Below are 20,214 nucleotides of genomic sequence, written 5' to 3'. Positions count from 1 at the left end.
TGTTCAATCGGGTTTAAGTCCGGACTCTGGCTGGGCCACTCAAGGACATTCAGAGACTTGTCCCGAAGCCACTCCTGTGTTGTCTTGGCTGTGTGCTTAGGGTCGTTATCCTGTTGGAAGGTGAACCTACACCCCAGTCGGAGGGCCAGAGCGCTCTGGAGCAGGTTTTCATCAAGAATCACTCTATACTTTGCTCCGTTGATCTTTCCCTCGATCTTGACTAGTCTCCCAGTCCCTGCTGTTGAAAAACATCCCCACAGCATGATGCTGCCACCACTATGCTTCACCGTAGGGATAGTGCCAGGTTTCCTCCAGACGTGACGCTTAGCATTCAGGCCAAAGAGTTCAATCTTGGTTTCATCAGACTAGAGAATCTTTCTCATGGTCTGAGAGTTCTTTAGGTGCCTTTTGGCAAACTCCAAGTGGGCTGCCATGTGCCTTTTACTGAGGAGTGGATTCTGTCTGGCCTCTTTAAAGGCCTGATTTGTGGAGTGCTGCAGAGATGGTTGTCCTTCTGGAAGGTTCTCCCATCTCCACAGACGGCCTCTGGAGCTCTGTCAGAGTGATCATCGGGTTCTTGGTTATCTCCCTACCAAGGCCCTTCTCCCCCAATTGCTCAGTTTGGCCGGGCGGCCAGCTCTAGGAAGAGTCTTGGTGGTTTAAGAATGATGGAGGCCACTGTGTTCTTGGGGACCTTCAATACTGCACTATTTTTTGAGTACCCTTCCCCAGATCTGTGCCTCGACACAATCCTGTCCCGGAGCTCTACGGACAATTCCTTTGACCTCATGGCTTAGTTTTTTTGTGACATACACTGTCAACTGTGGGACCTTATATAGACGGGTGTGTGCCTTTCCAAATCATGTCCAATCAATTGAATTTACCACGGGTGGACTCCAATCAAGTTGTAGAAAAACCTGAAGTATGATTAATGGAAACAGTATGCACCTGATCTCAATTTTAAGTCTCAAATCAAAGCGTCGGAATAATTATGTAAATAAGGTATTTCTGTTTTTGTATTTTTAGTACATGTTTAAAACATTTCTAGAAACTTGTTTTCACTTTGTCATTATGGGGTATTGTGTGTAGATTGATTAGGAAAACAATGTAATACATTTTAGCCTGAGGCTGTAACATAATAAAATGTGGAAAAAGTCAAGGGGTATGAATACTTTCCGAATGCACTGTATGTGTTCAGATAATGTGTCTTGCGTACAATTTAAAATGTTGCATCAAGAAGTAGGGGAGGGGTGCGTGGCAAAGACATGGTGCGTCTCTCTCCAGAATGCATGCATATGTACTAAAGTGCCCATTTGGCAATGTCGGATTGTCTTAACTCACCACATACACCACTAATTAGCCGAGCTCAGTCATTTTTCTTTGCCTCACACAAGTCAATGAAGCCATTGCGAATGATAGTTACTCAGTATTTGAAACATCTTTCCAACACTCACAGCCTCGATAATCACCAAGCCTCAGTGTGAAAGAACAAAATATCATGATCTGATGATCCCATATACAGTGGGGCAAAAAAGTATTTAGTCAGCCACCAATTGTGCAAGTTCTCCCACTTAAAAAGATGAGAGAGGCCTGTAATTTTCATCATAGGTACACTTCAACTATGACAGACAAAATGAAAAAATAAAATCCAGAAAATCACATTGTAGGATTCTTAATGAATTTATTTGCAAATTATGGTGGAAAATAAGTATTTGGTCAATAACAAAAGTTTATCTCAATACTTTGTTATATACCTTTTGTTGGCAATGACAGAGGTCAAACGTTTTCTGTCTTCACAAGGTTTTCACACACTGTTGCTGGGATTTTGTCCCATTCCTCCATGCAGATCTCCTCTAGAGCAGTGATGTTTTGGGGCTGTTGCTGGGCAACACGTACCTATGATGAAAATTACAGGCCTCTCGTCTTTTTAAGTGGGAGAACTTGCACAATTGGTGGCTGACTAAATACTTTTTTGCCCCACTGTATCCAGTGTAAATGTACTAAAAAACAGCTGTCTGTCCCAAGCTTACTGGCACAAGAAACTCTGAGGGCCCGAAATTGGCTAGTTGATACAATGTTCCAAGTTCGCTAGCAACAGTGCCCACCTATGGAAATAAAAGGTCCAACTGATTTGTCCTGCTGCTGGCCCTGACTATCCATCTCTAATTTCACCTGCTTCACAGTCTAACACTTTTTGTGCGCAAAGATGTTGTCACTGGGTGGAGAACATTGACAATAGGCTACTTTTGTTCGGAAGAACCAACTGATTAATTTGACCCCCCCTCTTCTCTAGGCTATCTTGAGATGGACTCATGGGTATGACTTTCACTTTTATGGCTTTATGGCTGCCCATATATGGTACTAAGTCATACCAAAGACTGTATGGTACGGCTGGATAGGAGACACCCTGTATTGACGGATACCTATTCAAATTAAAGATGACATTGAATAATGGGTGGACCTTAATTTTAAGTGGTTAAAAATATAATTTGGTAGGCCATCCTAAAAAGATTCAACATTTCAACAACGTGGTAGGCTATTAAACACGGACCTAGCTGATATGCTGCAGCTGTGTTAAAAAAACGATTTTTCTCTAATCTATTGATGATCAGATTCTTCAGTTGTAACTGTCTCTGTTGTGCTCACATTTTACAGTTGATAGACTCCTCTTTTCTTTAACAATAGTCTATATAGAAATCAAACGTCTCTGGGGCTTCTGCAGGCTGTGTGACCTATTTCTTGGTCGACTATCAACATCTCTGTGCATTAGTGGTGGGTAGGCTAAATAACAGAATAGGCCCAATTAAAATAACAGTGATGAAGGAAATGAAAAATGCTGGGCAGAGCAAGCCCAGAGCAAAATCAGTCCGTCCAGCCATGTATGCTATTTTTATTTAACTCGAGTTGTGTTGAGATTATGAGGGGGTCCCTGATGATTTTTCTCAAGTTTGAGAACCCCTGGTTTAGGTACTCTCTTAGAAAAAAGGGTTCCAAAAGGGTTCTTTGGCTGTCCTCATAGGATAACCCTTTTGGGTTCCATGTAGAACCCTTTTGGGTTCCATGTAGAACCCTCTGTACAAAGGGTTCTACATGCAACGCAAAAGGGTTCTTCAAAGGGTTCTCCTATAGGGATAGCCAACAAACCCTTTAATTAAGCTTCTAGATAGCACCCTTTTTTCTAAGAGTGTGGTCTGATTTGTTCTTTCTAACCCTTGTAGTCATTCTCATTGTGGGATTGTGGGAATCCACTCTGGATGGATTCCAATAGGAATTAAACATCACTTTGTAAACCATCATAATGTGACTTGATGTGACTTTAGTTTATGCTTGTCACCAGTGTCCAATACACAGTGATGCCTGGTAACCAGCAAAAAAAACACAACAAAATCTGGTCACCTGCGAAAATACAACAAAGTGGTCACCAGCGAAAACACAACGATAGCTGGGCTGCCATCGAATACACAACAAGGGCTGGTCTCCAGGGAAAACACAACAAAGTGGTCACCAGCGAAAACACAACGATAGCTGGGCTGCCATCGAATACACAACAAGGGCTGGTCTCCAGGGAAAACACAACAAAGGCTCGTCACCAGCGAAAACACAACGATATCTGGGCTGCCATCGAATACACAACAAGGGCTGGTCACCAGGGAAAACACAACAAGGGCTGGTCACCAGGGAATACACAACAAGGGCTGGTCACCAGGGAAAACACAACAAGGGCTGGTCACCAGGGAATACACAACAAGGGCTGGTCACCAGGGAAAACACAACACAGGCTCGTCACCAGCGAAAACACAACGAAGGCTGGTTGCCCAGCAGAACCAACTAGACCAGACCAACCAGGTCAGACCAGCTTGACCAGCTGGATCATGCTGGTCATACCAGCTTGACCAAGATCCAACAAGCACTGACCAGTATAGACCAGAATGGTCTAGCATGGAACAGCTTGAAATGTATGCTGGTCTGTGCTGTTTTTTCCATCAAGGATCACAGGGGTGTTTTAGGTGTTGACAATAAACAGATGCACGATACATATTTATTTGTAAGTAGGCCTACACACAGTGTGCAGGAGTCCATTCAACACAATAAGAACAACAACACAGCAACACAACAGACTCAAGTCATAGGCCTATGTTACAAGTGAAGTGTAGCCTATATCTCAGACACATGGCCTGTTGTGTTGTGTTTCATTTACACTTGGTTGAGGCAAGTCTAGGATGTTCCGATGTCATCAGTATACTGTATGTGTGTGTGTTTCTGTGTGTGTTTATATGGGCGTGTTTCAGAGCGTTCCGACATCTTTGGCCTCAGCAACTTACCAAAGATACTTTTAGATAGAGAGTGTTGCTGGGTTACTGTCTATCTCTCCTTTGATTGGCCCAATGATACTTCCTGCTCGGTATTACAGGGTTGAGATGATTGACTCCCCTGTTTCAAGCTCTCTGCTTCGCTCTCCAAATGACCCCCCTTTCCTTCCATATAATCACTGCCTCTCTCGACCCCTCCCTTGTCTCCCTCCATCAATTCCATCGCTCTCTCCACTCCTTCGCCATTCTCAGTCCCCTCGTCCTCTCCACTGCTGGGGGGGATCTCAGTAGTGATGTCATTGTCATAGTCTGTTATCAGGAATGTGGGCTGTACTCGAAAACAGAGTCTCACCAGCTCTTCATCCTCATCATCATCACTGGTCCTGATGGCCTCCTCATCCCCCAGGAAGCAGTCATCATCCCAAATGGAAGCTGTCTCAGGGCTGTGTGTGGAGAGTTTGCACTTCTCAGGGTACCCTGGTGGTCCTACCTGCTCTGGGGTGGGCGTGGTCAGTACAGGTATGTGTGCCTGCCCTGTAGTGGGTTTAGGTGGGGGTGTCCCAACGCTGTCCTGCTCTGGACAGGGTGGAGTAAGTAAAGGTGTGTGAGTATCTCCTTTACACTCTGGAGTGTGTATTGGGTCTGCAGCAGGTGAAAGAGGGAGAGGTGTGGTAATTGAGGTAGGAGGTGGGGTGGCATGGGGGGGTGAGTTGATAGGAATGGGAGGAGGTAAAGGTGTGTGTACCTGCTGTTGGGTAGGTGAGGTAGGTGGGTGGGTGTCTTTAGGAGTCTCTTCTACCTGAGTGGGTGTACCTACCTCTTCTGCAATAGGGAAGGGGTGTGTATGTGAAAATCTGTCTGTAGATAAAGGTTCATCCATCAGATTCGGGGTAGGTGTGGGGAGTGTGGGTGTGTTAAAGCTAGAGTTGTCCAAGGGTTGAGTGGATGTTGTGAGTAGTTCAGGTGTGGTGGTTGTAGCAGGTGTATGGGAGGAGTTGGGTGAAGCAGGGCAATGACTGGGGTCTGTAGGAGTGGTGCTGGGTAGTATAGGCTGGATGTAGGTCGTTGAGGGTATAGCTGTAGGTAAAACATTGAGTGGAGAAGAGTTGAAGTCTGCAGGACTGTAGATGCTCTGACTGCCCAGTAGCTTGGAGGTGGAGCTGCTCAGACCCTCTTTTTTAAATTTCACCTCATCCAGTACTGGCATGGGACTACTGTGACTCACCTGGGGAGAAAAAACACACACACAACAAGATGGCTACACTATGCCCTGTATCGCTCGCTCGCTCGCACGCACGCACGCACGCACGCACGCACACGCACACGCACACGCACACACACACACGCACACACACACACACACACACACACACACACACACACACACACACACACACACACACACACACACACACACACACAGGGGCTGAGAGGAGGAGAGACTCACCAGTTGGAAGCATTGTAATCTCTAAATCAGCAGGGGAGAGGAGACAGAGAGACACACAGGTCATAGCACAGGACCAGAATGTGTAAATGTTAGAGCTTAAAAGTTAAAAGGTTAGGGGTCAGGGTGAGGTGTCAGTGTATCTCACCACGTTGGGGTGCTTCCCTTGGGCTATACAGCCCCTGTCCTCTGGGTCCTTCAGTCCTCTGTATGTCTGGAGTACATGCTGCAGTGCATACAGAGTGCAGCCTAACAGAGTCAGCCCCAGGATGACCATACCCATAGCCTTGCCCACTGCACAGCTACCAGGAAGAAGCCCATCCCCCAATTGGCCCTGAGGGACTGCACACACACACACACACACACACACACACACACACACACACACACACACACACACACACACACACACACACACAAAGTGTACAAAACATTAGGAACACCATTTATACTGACTCTAGACACAGGCACACCCACTCACATATAGTCATATACGCTGCTGCTACTCTGTTTATCATACACTGAACGTACAAAACCTTAGAAAACATTACTAATATTGAGTTGCACCCCCTTTTTCCTTCAGAATTAGTCTCAATTAGTCTGGGCATGGACTTTACAAGGTATTGAAAGCATTCCACAGGGATGCTGGCCCATGTTGACTCCAATGCTTCCCACAGCTGTGTCAAGTTGGCTGGATGTCCTTTGGGTGGTGGACCATTCTTGATACACACAGGAAACTGTTGAGCGTGAAAAACCCAGCAGAGCTGCAGTTCTTGACACACTCAAACTGGTGCGCCTGGCACCTAATGCCATACCCCGTTCAAAAGCACTGAAATATTTAGTCTTGTCAGTTCACCCTCAGAATGGCACACATACACAATCCATGTCTCAATTGTCTAAAGGCTTAAAAATCCTTCTAAGGATAGAACCCTTTATTTAAATTTTCGCCTAAAATTACATACCCGAATCTAACTGCCTGTAGCTCAGGACCTGAAGCAAGGATATGCATATTCTTGATACCATTTCAAAGGAAACTCTTTGAGGTTTGTGGAAATGTGAAATGAATGTTGGAGAATATAACCCATTAGTTCTGGTAAAAGATAATACAAAGAAAAAAACATGCGTTTTTTTTTTTTTTGTACCATCATCTTTGAAATCGAAGAGAAAGGCCAAATTGTATTACTCCAGCTCAGGCACAATTTAGATTTTGGCCACTAGATGGCATAAGTGTATGTGCAAAGTTTTAGACTGATCCAATGAAGCATTGCATTTCTGTTCAAATGTTGTATCAAGACTGCCCAAATGTGCCTAATTGGTTTATTAATACATTTTCAAGTTCATAATTGTGCACTCTCCTCAAACAATAGCACGGTATTATTTCACTGTAATAGCTACTGTAAATTGGACAGTGAAGTTAGATTAACAAGAATTTAAGTTAACTTAAATTCTTGTTAACTTAAATTCTTGTTTTCTGCCAACATCAGATATGTCTATGTCCTGGGAAATGTTCTTGTTTCTTACAACCTCATGCTAATCGCATTAGCCTATGTTAGCTCAACCATCCCACAGGGGTGTGTAAAATGATCCTGTAGAGGTCCCCTTCATCTACACTGATTGAAGTGGATTTAACAAGTGACATCAATAACAGGTCTTCACCTGGATACAACTGGTCAGTCTATGTCATGTTTTGTACATACAGACACTGATGATGAACTGCAGAGCAAGTATGACCACACAGATTCCCATTATGTGTGTGTGTTACCTGTTTGTCCTTCAAACAGCACCTCCACCTTTATGAGAGCCGTGTCCATTTCACCTGACTCCAAATCCACAGCCACTACCTGCAGGATATCATCGTCATCAACATCAGCTTCACCAATGCAGCTTGTCCATCCTCAATAGAGAGTAATTAGGTTGTTCTCTGGTACTACTCTTCTGTCCAATCAAAGCCCACCTTCAGACTGTGTGTCTGTGATGGCCATAGCTGATTGGTTCTGGCGATCAGAAGCCCCTCCTGTGTGATGTGGTAGAACTGTGTGTGATTGGACGAGGACCTCAGGGAGTAGTGCATATTGGGATTGATGCCCTACCGATTGAGAGAAGAGAGAGTTGAAGTTACAGAATATTATATTATGCATGTATAGCTGTGTGTATGTGTGTGTGTGTGTGCGTGTGTGCATACATCAGAGAAGTCCCTGTCCTGTGTCTGTATCAGCAGCACAGTGTTGCCGTAAGTGTTGACCAGTGAGGCAGGGCTGTCGCCTTCGATGACAAAGCCACGGTATTCAGGCCAACTGAACTGAGGAGGAAAGTGGTTGACAGCAACAACACGGACCACCACTGTGGCAACTGAGTACTTCCTAGGGTCATTCCTCTGGAATGCCTGAGGAGGGGGAGAAATGTTCCATTAATAATGGTTTTGTTCAGTCGCCATACTCGTTTATACACTCAGTGGACAGTTTATTAGGTAGACCCATGAAGTACCGGGTCGGACCCTCTTTTATCTCCAGAACATCCTGAATTCTTCAGGACATGGAAACATTGCTCAATTGGAATCAAAGGACCTAACGTGTGCCAGGAAAACATTCCCCACACCATTACACCACTGCCACCAGCCTGTACCGTTGACACCAGGCAGGATGGGGCCATGGACTCTGCCATCAGCATGGCGCAACAGGAATCTGGATTCGTCGGACCAGGCAATGTTTTTCCACTCCTCAATTGTCCAGTGTTGGTGATTGCATGCCTACTGGAGCCGCTTCTTCTGGTGTGGTCGGCTGCTGCAATAGCCCATCCGTGACAAGGACCAATGAGTTGTGCGTTCCAAGATGCCGTTCTGTTCACCACTGTTTTACTGCGCTGTTATTTGCCTGTTTGTGGCCCACTTGTTAGCTTGAATGCTTCTTGCCATTCTCCTTCGACCTCTCATCAACGAGCTGTTTTCACCCACAGGACTACCACTAACTGGATACTGGATGTTTTTTGTTTGCCGCACAATTCTTGGTAAACCCTAGACACTGTCATGCGTGAAAAGCCCAGGAGTACCTTATAAACTGTCCACTGAGTGTAAGTCTGCATAAGTGTGTGTGTGTCTCACCATGACTTGGAGGTGTAGTGTGGGTGTCTGTAGTCTGTTCTCTACTCCTCTTGTCAGACGCACCTCCCCTGTCAGCTCATCCATCACGAAATGCCCGCTATCAGCCCCTGACAACATGTAGCTATCTATGTTATCAGCTCCTAATATTATTCTGCATTTCATTGTAAAGTTAAACGATGTGTGTGTGTGTGTGTGTGTGTTACCTGACAGGATGCTGTAGCTGAGAGGTGTGCTGAGGCCTCTGTCTCCATCCACAGCATTGATTGGCCCGGGAAAGAAGTCCAGAAGAATGTCCTATAACAGACAACATTAACACAATACATCAGTCCCTAACCGCTAACCACCGACACCTACCACCAACACCTACCACCCGAACCCTGGTCACTAACCTGTTTGCCTTCTGTGATGTTAACCATGTAGATGGGATTGGTGCAGACACGATTTGATTGGTTGTTGGAGATGGGCGTGCACGGCAGGAAATGTGGGTACTGGTCGTCTCTGTCCAAGATATTCACGATCAGGATGGCACTGGTGTTGAACTTCTCTGCAGTGTTAATCTCCTACACATACATAAATAGACACATACACACACACAGACCGTATCAGACTGAAACAGACTGGTTGGTGGAACAGTTCCAGTCATGCAATCTGATTGGTGTGCATTATTCACAAAATATATCACGCAGATTGTAGGAGCAGCCAAACTCTTTCAGTAGCAGTAGGTCTATTAGTATACCAAAGCGGATATGGTAATCTCTAGTTGTGTTTTGGTCTCGTAGTCCAGAGGCTTGGCCAGTATCACCTCTCCACTGTTAGGGAGATCCACTCTGAAGTATGCAGCATCAGGCTGGAACAGAGACCACCCACAAATACTGTACACACTCGTTTAAATGCACAACATTATTGATGTAGTAAGGAGACCTGGTGTATATTTATGTATAAAACATTATTAATACTGTACCGAGGTCTGGTCGATGGAGTACATGATGGTGTCATCATCTGCATCTGTGGCTTGGACTGTAAACACCACTGTATTCACCTCAGCCAGCTAGACAGCACGCAATAGTCTGTTTCAGTGTGTGTGTGTGTGTGTGTGTGTGTGTGTGTGTGTGTGTGCGCGCTTACATGTGTAGTCTACTTACCTCACTGATGCTGCGAGGCTGAATGGTGCTCTCCACAAACTCAGGAGTGTTATCATTCTCATTCAGAATCTCCACCATGATCCTGTACTCACTCTGAAACACACACACACATTTAGAAGTTTGGGATCCATAATAAAATCACTGTGGTAAAAGGGACAAATATATTTCCAGAAATGAATAGTCTCTACCTGCACAATGTCCTCCTCAAAGCAGGTCAACGCTGCCATCAGGACTGGGCCCTGAACCTGAAACACACACACACAAATACACATAAAAATGGTTATTCCAACCATAGGAGTGTTCAAAAGAACATGCAAGGAAAATGCACCCCACACCATAACGTAATCTTCGTTTACTCAAGTGTTTCCTTTATTTCGTCAGTTACCAGTATGCCTACAGTCGGGAAGGCCGCAATTTGGGCAGCATGCACGCCAGATATACAGCTTGTTGCATTGTGGTAAAATAGACATATAATCCATAGAAGGGTTTTGGAACCTATTACCCTGGCAATATGACTGTTACACTCATAGGTACACTCATGGGTACACTAACAATGGCTGTCAGTCCTGATTTAAATGGAAACTACCACCTATGATTTCTTAATCTGGCCCTGCTAATTTTAACTCTAACCTTAACCACACTGCTAATCCTAATGTTTAACCCTAACATTAAATTAAGACCAAAAAGCTACTTTTTGTTATCATTAATGTTAACAATTTTGCTAATTTTGACTTTGAAGCTGGCCTATCTGGCAGAAATCGCTCAGTTCTACCTCCAGGGCAAGATTCATGATCATAAAGGTCAACCTGAATCTGCATATGACTCTGCTGTGTGTTGTTGTTTGAGTCATGTTCCAAACCAAGACCAAATCCTGTCATCATTGTGACAAAATTGCAATAACATTTTTAAGATTACCTCCCGGTCCAGAACTCTGTCCAATGGGGCCTTGAGTCTGATGCTCCGCCCTTCCAGGAAGAACCAATCAGCATCCTCCCCAGTTAGGTTCCAGACAACATCATTGGCTGTCAGCTCTGTGTTAAGCTCAATGATAAGTTCTCCCATCATGCTGTTCTCTCTAACCGTGGAAAACACATCCTGGCCCTCCAGACATGGGTTCCCTGCCAGTCAGACAAGTCCATGATTAGCACAGTAGCCAATCAGACAAAGTGCTGAGCCTTTGGGATATAAGCCACGCAGGAAGCACAAATTCTGCTGACAACAAACACCTTTTCGGTAGATATTTAAAGGTTATTTCAGCTAATGGATTTAATCAATAAATACATGAATTCTGGCAAAGCAATAACAGAACAGCCTACAAGAAGGTGTGTCAACCCTGCTGAAAAAAACAACACAGACTGCTTGTAAATTTCAAGCTGGTCCATGCTGGTCAAGCTGGTCTGACCAGCAGATGTGGAGTGGAGGGTATACCCAGTATACCCACTTTTTTTGTGGGTATTGCGGTTACTCACAATGCTTATCAAAGTAGTGTGGTGTAGTGGAGGTATACAGCGTATCAATTAATAAGGCTGATGGAACAGATCAGAATGTTTAGCTTAAAATGTTGATAAACTATCATTTCTTCACATTTTAAGCGCAGCAATATGTCCACAGTGGTAGGCATACTCGCAAATGTTCCAAAATGCAATTGGCTGCAAAACACTGTTCTAAAATGCGCACAGCTCATGCAAGAGGTTTCATGTACAGAGATAAAAATATCTTTAGAAATTTTGAAAGAGGGGAGATGCAACAAATATCATTGGTTGCTAATATGACTAGGTTAATGCCTTTGGCTGCTAGACAATGAAAGAAAGTTGATTTGAAAACCAATAGGCATGCACACACAGTGCCTTCGGAAAGTATTCAGACCCCTTGACCTTTTCCACATTTACAGCCATTACATCCGTATTCTAAAATTGATTCACCTGTTTTTTCCCTAGAAAAACGACACACAATACTCCATTAGGACAAAGCAAAAACAGATTTGAGCAAATTCATATTAATTTATGAAATAATAAATGCTGAAATATCACAGCTATTTTCAAGTCTCTACAGAGATGTTCGATCGGGTTTAAGTCCGGGCTCTGGCTGGGCCGCTCAATGAAATTCAGAGACTTGTCCCCAAGCGTTGTCTTGGCAGTGTGCTTAGGGTCGTTGTCCTGTAGGAAGGTGAACCTTCTCCCCAGTCTGAGGTCTTGAGCGCGCTGGAGCAGGTTTTCATCAAGGATCTCTCTGTACTTTGGTCCCTTCATGTTACCCTCGATCCTGATTAGTCTCCCAGTCCCTACCGCCGGAAAACATCCCACAACATGATGCTGCGACCACCGTGCTTCACCGTAGGAATGGTGCCAGGTTTCCTCCAGACATGATGCTTGGCATTCAGGCCAAAGAGTTCAATCTTGGTTTCATCAGACTAGAGAATCTTGCTTCTCATTGTCTGAGATTCGTTTAAGTGCCTTTTGGCAAACTCCAAGCAGGCAGTCATGTGTCTTTTATTGAAGAGTGGCATCCGTCTGGCCACTCTACCATAAAGGCCTGATTGTTGGAGTGCTGCAGAGATGGTTGTCCTTCTGAAATGTTCTCCCATCTCCACAGAGGAACTCTGGAGCTCTGTCAGAGTGACCACCGGGTTCTTGGTCACTTCCCTGACCAAGGCCCTTCTACCCCGACTGCTCAGTTTGGCCAGGCGGCCAGCTCTTGGAAGAGTCTTTGTGGTTCCAAACTTCTTCCATTTAGAAATGAAGGAGGCCACTGTGTTCATTTTTTAGTACCCTTCCCCAGATCTGTGCCTCGACACAATCCTGTCTCAGAGTTTTACAGACAATTCCTTTGACCTCATGGCTTGGTTTTTGCTCTGACATACACTGTCAACTGTGGGAACTTATATAGACAGGTGTGTGCCTTTCCAAATCATGTCCAATCAATTTAAATTTACCACAGGTGGAATCCAATGAAGTTGAAGAAATGTTGTTGGGCCCTGACCTTAGAGAGCTGTTTTATTTCTCTATTTGGTTAGGTCAGGGTATGATTTGGGGTGGGCATTCTATGTTGTCTATTTCTTTGTTGTTTTTGCCTAGTGTGGTTCCCAATCAGAGGCAGCTGTCTATCGTTGTCTCTGATCAAATCAAATCAAATCAAATTTATTTATATAGCCCTTCGTACATCAGCTGATATCTCAAAGTGCTGTACAGAAACCCAGCCTAAAACCCCAAACAGCAAACAATGCAGGTGTAAAACAACACCCCATGATTGGGGATCATATATAAGTTGTAATTTTCCGTTTCGGTTTTGTGGGGTGTTGTTTTCCATTCAGTATCTGTGCCTGACGGAACTTTTCGCTTTCGTTTTTGTATTTGTTATTTTTGTTTGAGTGATTCTTGACAATATAGATCATGAACACTTTCCATGCTGCGCTTTGGTCCACTCTTCCTTACGACGACGAGCGTTACAAAACATCTCAAGGATGATCAATGGAAACAGGATGCACATGAGCTCAATTTCGACTCTCATAGCAAAGTATCTGAATTCCTATGTAAATCATTTCTCAAATCAATATGAAGAAAAAAATGTAAACCTGTTTTTGCTTTGTCCTTTTGCTTTGGCGTATTGTGTGTAGATTGACGAGGGAAAAAATGACTCATTGCCTTGGGCCCCTAGGGCCTGTGTGTGCGTGTGTGTGTATTTTCAGTTTTTCTTCAGCAGGGAAGGAAGAAGCTTATGGAAACGTGGTGATGGGTGTATTTGCCATAAACATATACCGGTACACTACAATTACTTACAATTTTCTCGTCTCACAGTTTGGTCACCACTCCCGGCCTCCCAAGGCAAGCCATCTTCTACAATTGTATAGGGATGCCCTGCATGAACCAAAACAGCTCACTTTTACACACAGCTTCATTGGAAACTCTGTCTAAATTAAATTAAAGTACTTACAAATTCGTAACATATTGCACAAATTGAAATTTTTAACATATCATACGAAATGAATGGTGTTGTACAAAATGTGCACAATATTCGGGACCCGTTTTGGCTTGTGGGTGCTACTTTCAGTACTAATAGCTAAAACGTATATACAAAACCTCTGGAACGCATCTTTAGTTACAATGTGGAAACAAACACACACACACCATTCAACAGAAAACTGTCCTCCCTCCCTACTTGTGTTTTTTTCTTTTTCTATGAGACAGTCAGGGTAAGATAATAATAGAGTTGTGGTGATGGGTCTTACCTGTGACTCTGAGCGGACTGAGGAGGAGTAGTGTGGACCAGAGCAGGACCCTCCACCTGGACAGACAAGGCCTCTGTGGCTGCATCATTACAGCCTCAATCCAACACCAGGTCTTAATCACTGCCCCTAGCCTTGAATCTAGAACCTTCCTTAGCACAGCTCCATGCTCCGGGCCCAGTCCCAGCCTCTCACACCACAACCCCTGGCCTGGAACAGAGAACGATAAGTGTGGTAACATAAGAGCCATTGTTAATTGTTTACTCCATGTGTAACTCTGTGTTGTCTGTTCACACTGCTATGCTTTATCTTGGCCAGCTCGCAGTTGCAAATGAGAACTTGTTCTCAACTAGCCTACCTGGTTAAATAAAGGTGAAATAAAAATAAAAAAATTTAAACTATGGCAAGCTATATGTCTGTATTTACATAGGCAAGCTATCATTGAGCAGTGCTAGGAAAGCTACAATTAACTGACACAGTGGCCACTGGGCAAAGCTAAGCTAACTATGGCTAACCAGCTGTCTGTATTGACAAGGCTGTAACTGAAGAATGCTTGGTTAACTATGGCTAGCTTGCTGTCTGTTCTATCATGGTGGTCACTGTGACTAAACGATGATAGGCTAACTATCTAGCTTTCTGTGTTGACATTGCTTGATTGACTGTGGGCTTGTGCCATCAGTATCCCTCACCTTTTCACATTACACTTTATTCAGTGGCTAATGTTAGCATTGGGCACATTGTAATTCCTGGTCCTGCTTAACTGATCAAGTTAAGGTCTTTACTGAAGCTGTAATTAATGTTTAGTTGGATGGAGATAAGCTCTAAGGGTCAGGACTTTAACACACTTATACACACTTGCATGCACGCACATACAACACAGACACACACACCAGTAAGTGTGATTTTGTTCAGCTTTCCCTGTCTGACAAACCACCTCACCTCTAACCCCTGCTCTCCCCACCTCAGTCCTCCCTGAACCCCTCCCCTGCTTGACTCTGAGACAGACATCCACCCTTCACCCTTCCTATAACCCTCCCTCTCTCTACTGACACAGCAGTACCTTCTAGATGTGAATGTGTTATTGCCCGGTAAGTGATTGAGAGTCACGTAAGGTGACAAATCAGGTCAGGATAAACAACATTGTCAGATCTGTATAGTATTTAAAGACACATATCCATTCCTGGAGTCTAAATAATGAATTCTGTCTTTTGGCTGTGCTGCCAACAAACCTCCTTCCATGGGGCCTAGTTCTGGTTCCTGTCAGGGTTTAGGATCACTCCATTCCATCTCAATTCCAACAAATAAAGCATCCATGAGTAAATTTGAAATCACGCACACACACACACACACACACACACACACACACACACACACACACACACACACACACACACACACACACACACACACACACACACACACTCTATGCATAGTCACTTTACCCCTACCTACATGTACAAATTACCTCGACTAACCTGTACCGGTACCCCCTGTATCTCATTTTATTGTGTTACTTTTTATTTACATGTTTTACTTTTTTTAATTTAGTAAATATTTTATTAACTATATTTCTTGAACTGCATTGTTGTTTAAGGGCTCATAAGTAACCATTTCACAGTAAGGTCTACTCTACACCTGTTGAATTCGGTGCATGTGACAAAACAAATTTGATTTGATTTTGATGAACTCAAAAGTATTACCCTGCACACACAAAGACGCATGTACGCAAGCACACACACATAAATCATATTCCTTGCTTTACTATCCTTGTGGGGACTTTTGGGGTTTTCCGGTACCCACAAGGATAATAATACAAGACCCTCCCCCCACACACATATACACATACAGACACACCACCTTTACTTGTGCTGACTGACCTTTCGCTGTTAGATCATCTGTGGGTTATGTTCTTAATACCTAGAGAATACAACATATCTGCTGGACGGACTGTAGGAACACATATACATACACAGCCTTCCAAGCTGACCCAGGGAGCGTGTCCTCACAGCAATAAGCACACACTAAGAAACATAAGCACAGATACACAAGCAGACACCGCCAAACGTACAGAAAGAAACACGGACGCAAACACACACAGTACTTGAACTCTCTCTCACACACCAGACAGACAGCAGCTTAAAAGGCATTTCCTGAGGATAACTGTCGGCTCAGGGGGAGGGATTTACCTGGTGACAGTCCGATAAACAAACAGGGTACTTCGAGAGCACTAGCCAATCGAGGTGCCTAGAAAGATCATACTAGAACAGCATGGAGGTTAAAGACAGGAGTCAAATCTCACCTGACTGTCCCTTTTGACTTCCTCCACACACACCTCTGGGATCCCTGGTGGTTGAATATGGTTTCCATCAGGCATTACAGGTCCGGGTTGTGGTGTGGATATAAAGATGTGGCTGATTAAGCCTATTGATGATCTAGTCACAGTGGAGGCAAGGGACACACGTCTTATAAGGGTGTTGTTTGAGCCAGTGTGCGAGTGCGTCAGATGTTCAAGCTTTAGAGAGAACATGCTCTTCGCATGCTCTTCGCTAATCAGGCTTGACAAGGGATTACCAATCAAACATAGGATTTTAAGCATGACACCCATGCCCCACTTCTCTACACACACACACACACACACACACACACACACACACACACACACACACACACACACACACACACACACACACACACACACCAGACCCAGAGAGAGAGAGGCAGAGAGTAAAGCCTCTTTCTATTTCTTTCTCTCTCAATTCAATTCAAAGGACTTTATTGGCATGGGAAACATACTGTATGTTTACATTGCCAAAGCAAGTAAAATAGATAATAAACAAAGTGAAATAAACAATAAGAATTTAACAGTAAACAAGTTTCAAAGGGATAGAGACCTTTCAAATGTCATATTAAGGCTATGCACAGTGTTGTAACGATGTGCAAATAGTTAAAGTACAAAAGGGAAAATAAATAAACATGCATATAGGTTGTATTTACAATGGTGTTTGTTCTTCACTGGTTGCCCTTTTCTTGTGGCAACAGGTCACAAATCTTGCTTCTGTGATGGCACACTGTGATATTTCATCTAATAGATATGGGAGTTTATCAACATTGGATTTGTTTTCGAATTGTTTGTGGGTCTGTGTAATCTGAGAGAAATATGTGTCCCTAGTATCGTCATACATTTGGCAGGAGGTTAGGAAGTGCAGCTCAGTTTCCACCTCATTTTGTGGGCAGACCCACGTCAGAGCTGAAGACCGGCTTAAATCTAGTTGGAGGTCTTGTCTAGTATGTGGTTGTGGCTGCCTGGTTGGTCAGGTAGACTCACAGCTTTCAGGTAGATCAGATGCTGGCCCTTTCAAGGGGTACAACTGATAACAGGACCTTTGTGTCTGCACAGCTAAATCAAGGGTGTACATTTAACTTTAAAGGTGTCAAGTGTACACTAATTTCAGTGAAGATATGAGTCCCACTGTACTGGGGTTAAAATAACAATTTTGAAAATGTTAAAAATTTAACTCTGTTGCAGTTTTTCCCATTTATCTCTTAAATGTAAGCATCTGCATCTGGCGCTAAAGATTGCACATTCGAATCTACTGATAGAAAGTTATTTTTTCCCAAAAAAATCTGAGCCTATACCAAACCTTAACCCTTACCTTAACCATTCAGAGTTAATTCCTTAACTTAACACTAACCTAAACAATTCAGAGTTAATGCCTAAACCTTTCCTGAAACACTTTGAAATTTGACGTTTGAGAAACATGGATGAACTAATTCTGATGTCAGACTGTGATATCTTATTGGTTGAGGTGTCATTTGATGTTTCTCTTTCTCCTATAGGCTTAAAAGGTGTCATGTGATATGTTTCTCTTCACCATGGCTGCGGTTCAACCTCATAAAAGACACATCCTCGTCCACTAACCCTCACCTTATGCTCTTGGGGGAATCCCCTTCACCATCTTGGAGGGGGGTCCAAATGATTAGCCAAGCAAGGGAAATTTGCAACATAAGCTCCTCAGACCTCGTTTTTTAGTTGAGTTTGCGAGTGTACAATTATGTTCACTCCGGGGCCTGAAACTCCCCATAATTCAATTTACGAAAATTGTACATCCGCTAAGAAAAGACCGCCAAAAATTAAAACCTCAACGTGGAGTCAACATACAAGGGGGGTGTCAATGTAAATAGTCCAGGTGGCCATTTGATTAATTGTTCAGCAGTCTTATGGCTTGGGAGTAGAAGCTGTTAAGGAGCCTTCTAGTCCACTTGCCATGCAGTAGCATAGAGAACAGTATGACCTGGATGACTGGAGTCTTTAACAATATTTGGGGCATTCCTCTGACACTGCCTAGTATATAGGTCCTGGATGGCAGGATGCTTGGCCCCTGAGATGTACTGGGCCATTTGCAGTACCCTCTGTAGCGCCTTACGTTCAGATACCAAGCTGTTGCCATACCAGGCGGTGATGCGACCGGTCAGGATGCTCTCGATGGTGCAGCTGTAGAACTTTTTGAGGATCTGGGAACCCATGACAAATCTTTTCAGTCTCCTTAGGGAGAAAAGGTGTTGCCATGCCCTCTTCATGACTGTCTTGGTGTGATTGGACCATGATAATTCATTGGTGATGTGGACACCAAGGAACTTGAAACTCTTGACCCACTCCACTGCAGCCCCGTCGATGTTAGCGGGGGCCTGTTCAGACCTCCTTTTCCTGTAGTCCACGATCAGCTCCTTTGTCTTGCTCACATTGAGGGAGAGGTTGCTGTCTTGGCACCACACTGCCAGTTATCTGACCTCCACCCTATAGGCTCGTCATTGTCGATAATCAGGCCTACCACTGTTGTGTCGTCAGCAAACTTAATGATGGTGTTGGAGTCATGTTTGGACACACAGTCGTGGGTGAACAAGGAGTACAGTAGGGGACTAAGCACGCACCCCTGATGGACCCTAGTGTTGAGGATCAGTGTGGCAGACATGTTGTTGCCTACCCTTACCACTTGGGGGCGGCCCATCAGGAAGTCCAGGGTCCAGTTGCAGAGGGAGGTGTTTAGTCCCAGGGTCCTTAGCTTAGTGTTGTGCTTTGTGTGCACTACAGTGTTGAACACTGAGCTGTAGTCAATGAACAGCATTCTCACATAGGTGTTCCTTTTATCCAGGTGGGAATGGGAAGTGTGGAGTGTGATTGAGATTGCATCATCTGTGGATCTGTGTGAGCGGTATGCGAATTGGAGTGGGTCTAGGGTATCCAGGATGATGCTATTGATGTGAGCCATGACCAGCCTTTCAAAGCACTTCATGGCTACCGTGAGTGCTACGGGGCAGTAACAATTTTGGCAGGTTACCTTCGTTTCCTTGGGCACAGGGACTGTGGTGGTCTGCTTGAAACATTTAGGTATTACAGACTCGGTCAGGGAGAGGTTGAAAATGTCAGTGAAGACACTTGCCAGTTGGTCCGCGCATGCTTTGGGTACACGTCCTGGTAATCCGTCTGGCCCATGCCTTTGTGAATGTTGGCCTGTTTAAAAGTCTTGCTCACATCGGCTACCGAGAGCGTTATCACACAGTCGTCCGGAACAGCTGGTGTTCCATTGCATGCTTCAGTGTTGCTTGCCTCGAAGCGAGCATAAAAGGCATTTTGCTCATCTGTAAGGCTCACGTCACTGGGCAGCTCGTGGCTGTGTTAACCTCTGTAGTCCGGAATAGTTTTCAAGCCTTGCCACATCCTACGAGCATCAGAGCCGGTGTAGTAGGATTCTATCTTAAAACATGCGGATTAGTGTCCCACTCCTTGAAATTGGCAGCTCTAGCCTTTAGCTCGATGTGGATATCATAAGGTACTCTACCGGAATGTGTGTGTGTGTCAGGGAGGGTCGACTGACACGGCTCAGAATGCCCCTGACCTCACTCCACCACACCCCTCCCAGGGACCTGTTGCCGAAACAACTGTAACAGTACACACACACGCCACACACACGCACTCAGGAATATACACACATATATACAGC

General features: G+C 44.4%; 1 protein-coding gene across 2 annotated transcripts; it reads right to left on the bottom strand.

The window, feature by feature from the left end:
- Nucleotides 1-1,611: 1,611 nt before the first annotated feature.
- LOC115109483 (cadherin-related family member 5-like) lies at nt 1,612-16,690 on the bottom strand. Of its 2 annotated transcripts, none has more exons than XM_029634415.2 (17): nt 16,515-16,690; nt 14,219-14,425; nt 13,770-13,847; nt 10,909-11,111; nt 10,182-10,238; nt 9,994-10,086; nt 9,813-9,899; nt 9,588-9,698; nt 9,241-9,411; nt 9,055-9,145; nt 8,852-8,958; nt 7,937-8,137; nt 7,709-7,840; nt 7,517-7,595; nt 5,903-6,096; nt 5,758-5,778; nt 1,612-5,535 (listed from the first exon to the last, which is right to left on the bottom strand). In XM_029634415.2, exons 2-17 carry the CDS (start codon nt 14,304-14,306, stop codon nt 4,363-4,365), a joined length of 2,886 nt encoding a protein of 961 aa, XP_029490275.1. In that variant the 5' UTR covers nt 14,307-14,425; nt 16,515-16,690; the 3' UTR covers nt 1,612-4,362. The 2 variants fall into 2 exon arrangements, with proteins under 2 accessions (XP_029490275.1, XP_029490274.1); XM_029634414.2 differs by lacking the exon at nt 16,515-16,690 and adding an exon at nt 16,093-16,326.
- Between the last annotated feature and the right edge of the window lie 3,524 nt (nt 16,691-20,214).

The sequence above is a fragment of the Oncorhynchus nerka genome, linkage group LG25 (genome assembly GCF_034236695.1).
Source record: "Oncorhynchus nerka isolate Pitt River linkage group LG25, Oner_Uvic_2.0, whole genome shotgun sequence".
Lineage (NCBI taxonomy): Eukaryota > Metazoa > Chordata > Actinopteri > Salmoniformes > Salmonidae > Oncorhynchus > Oncorhynchus nerka.
This window is presented reverse-complemented; position numbering and strand designations above follow the sequence as displayed.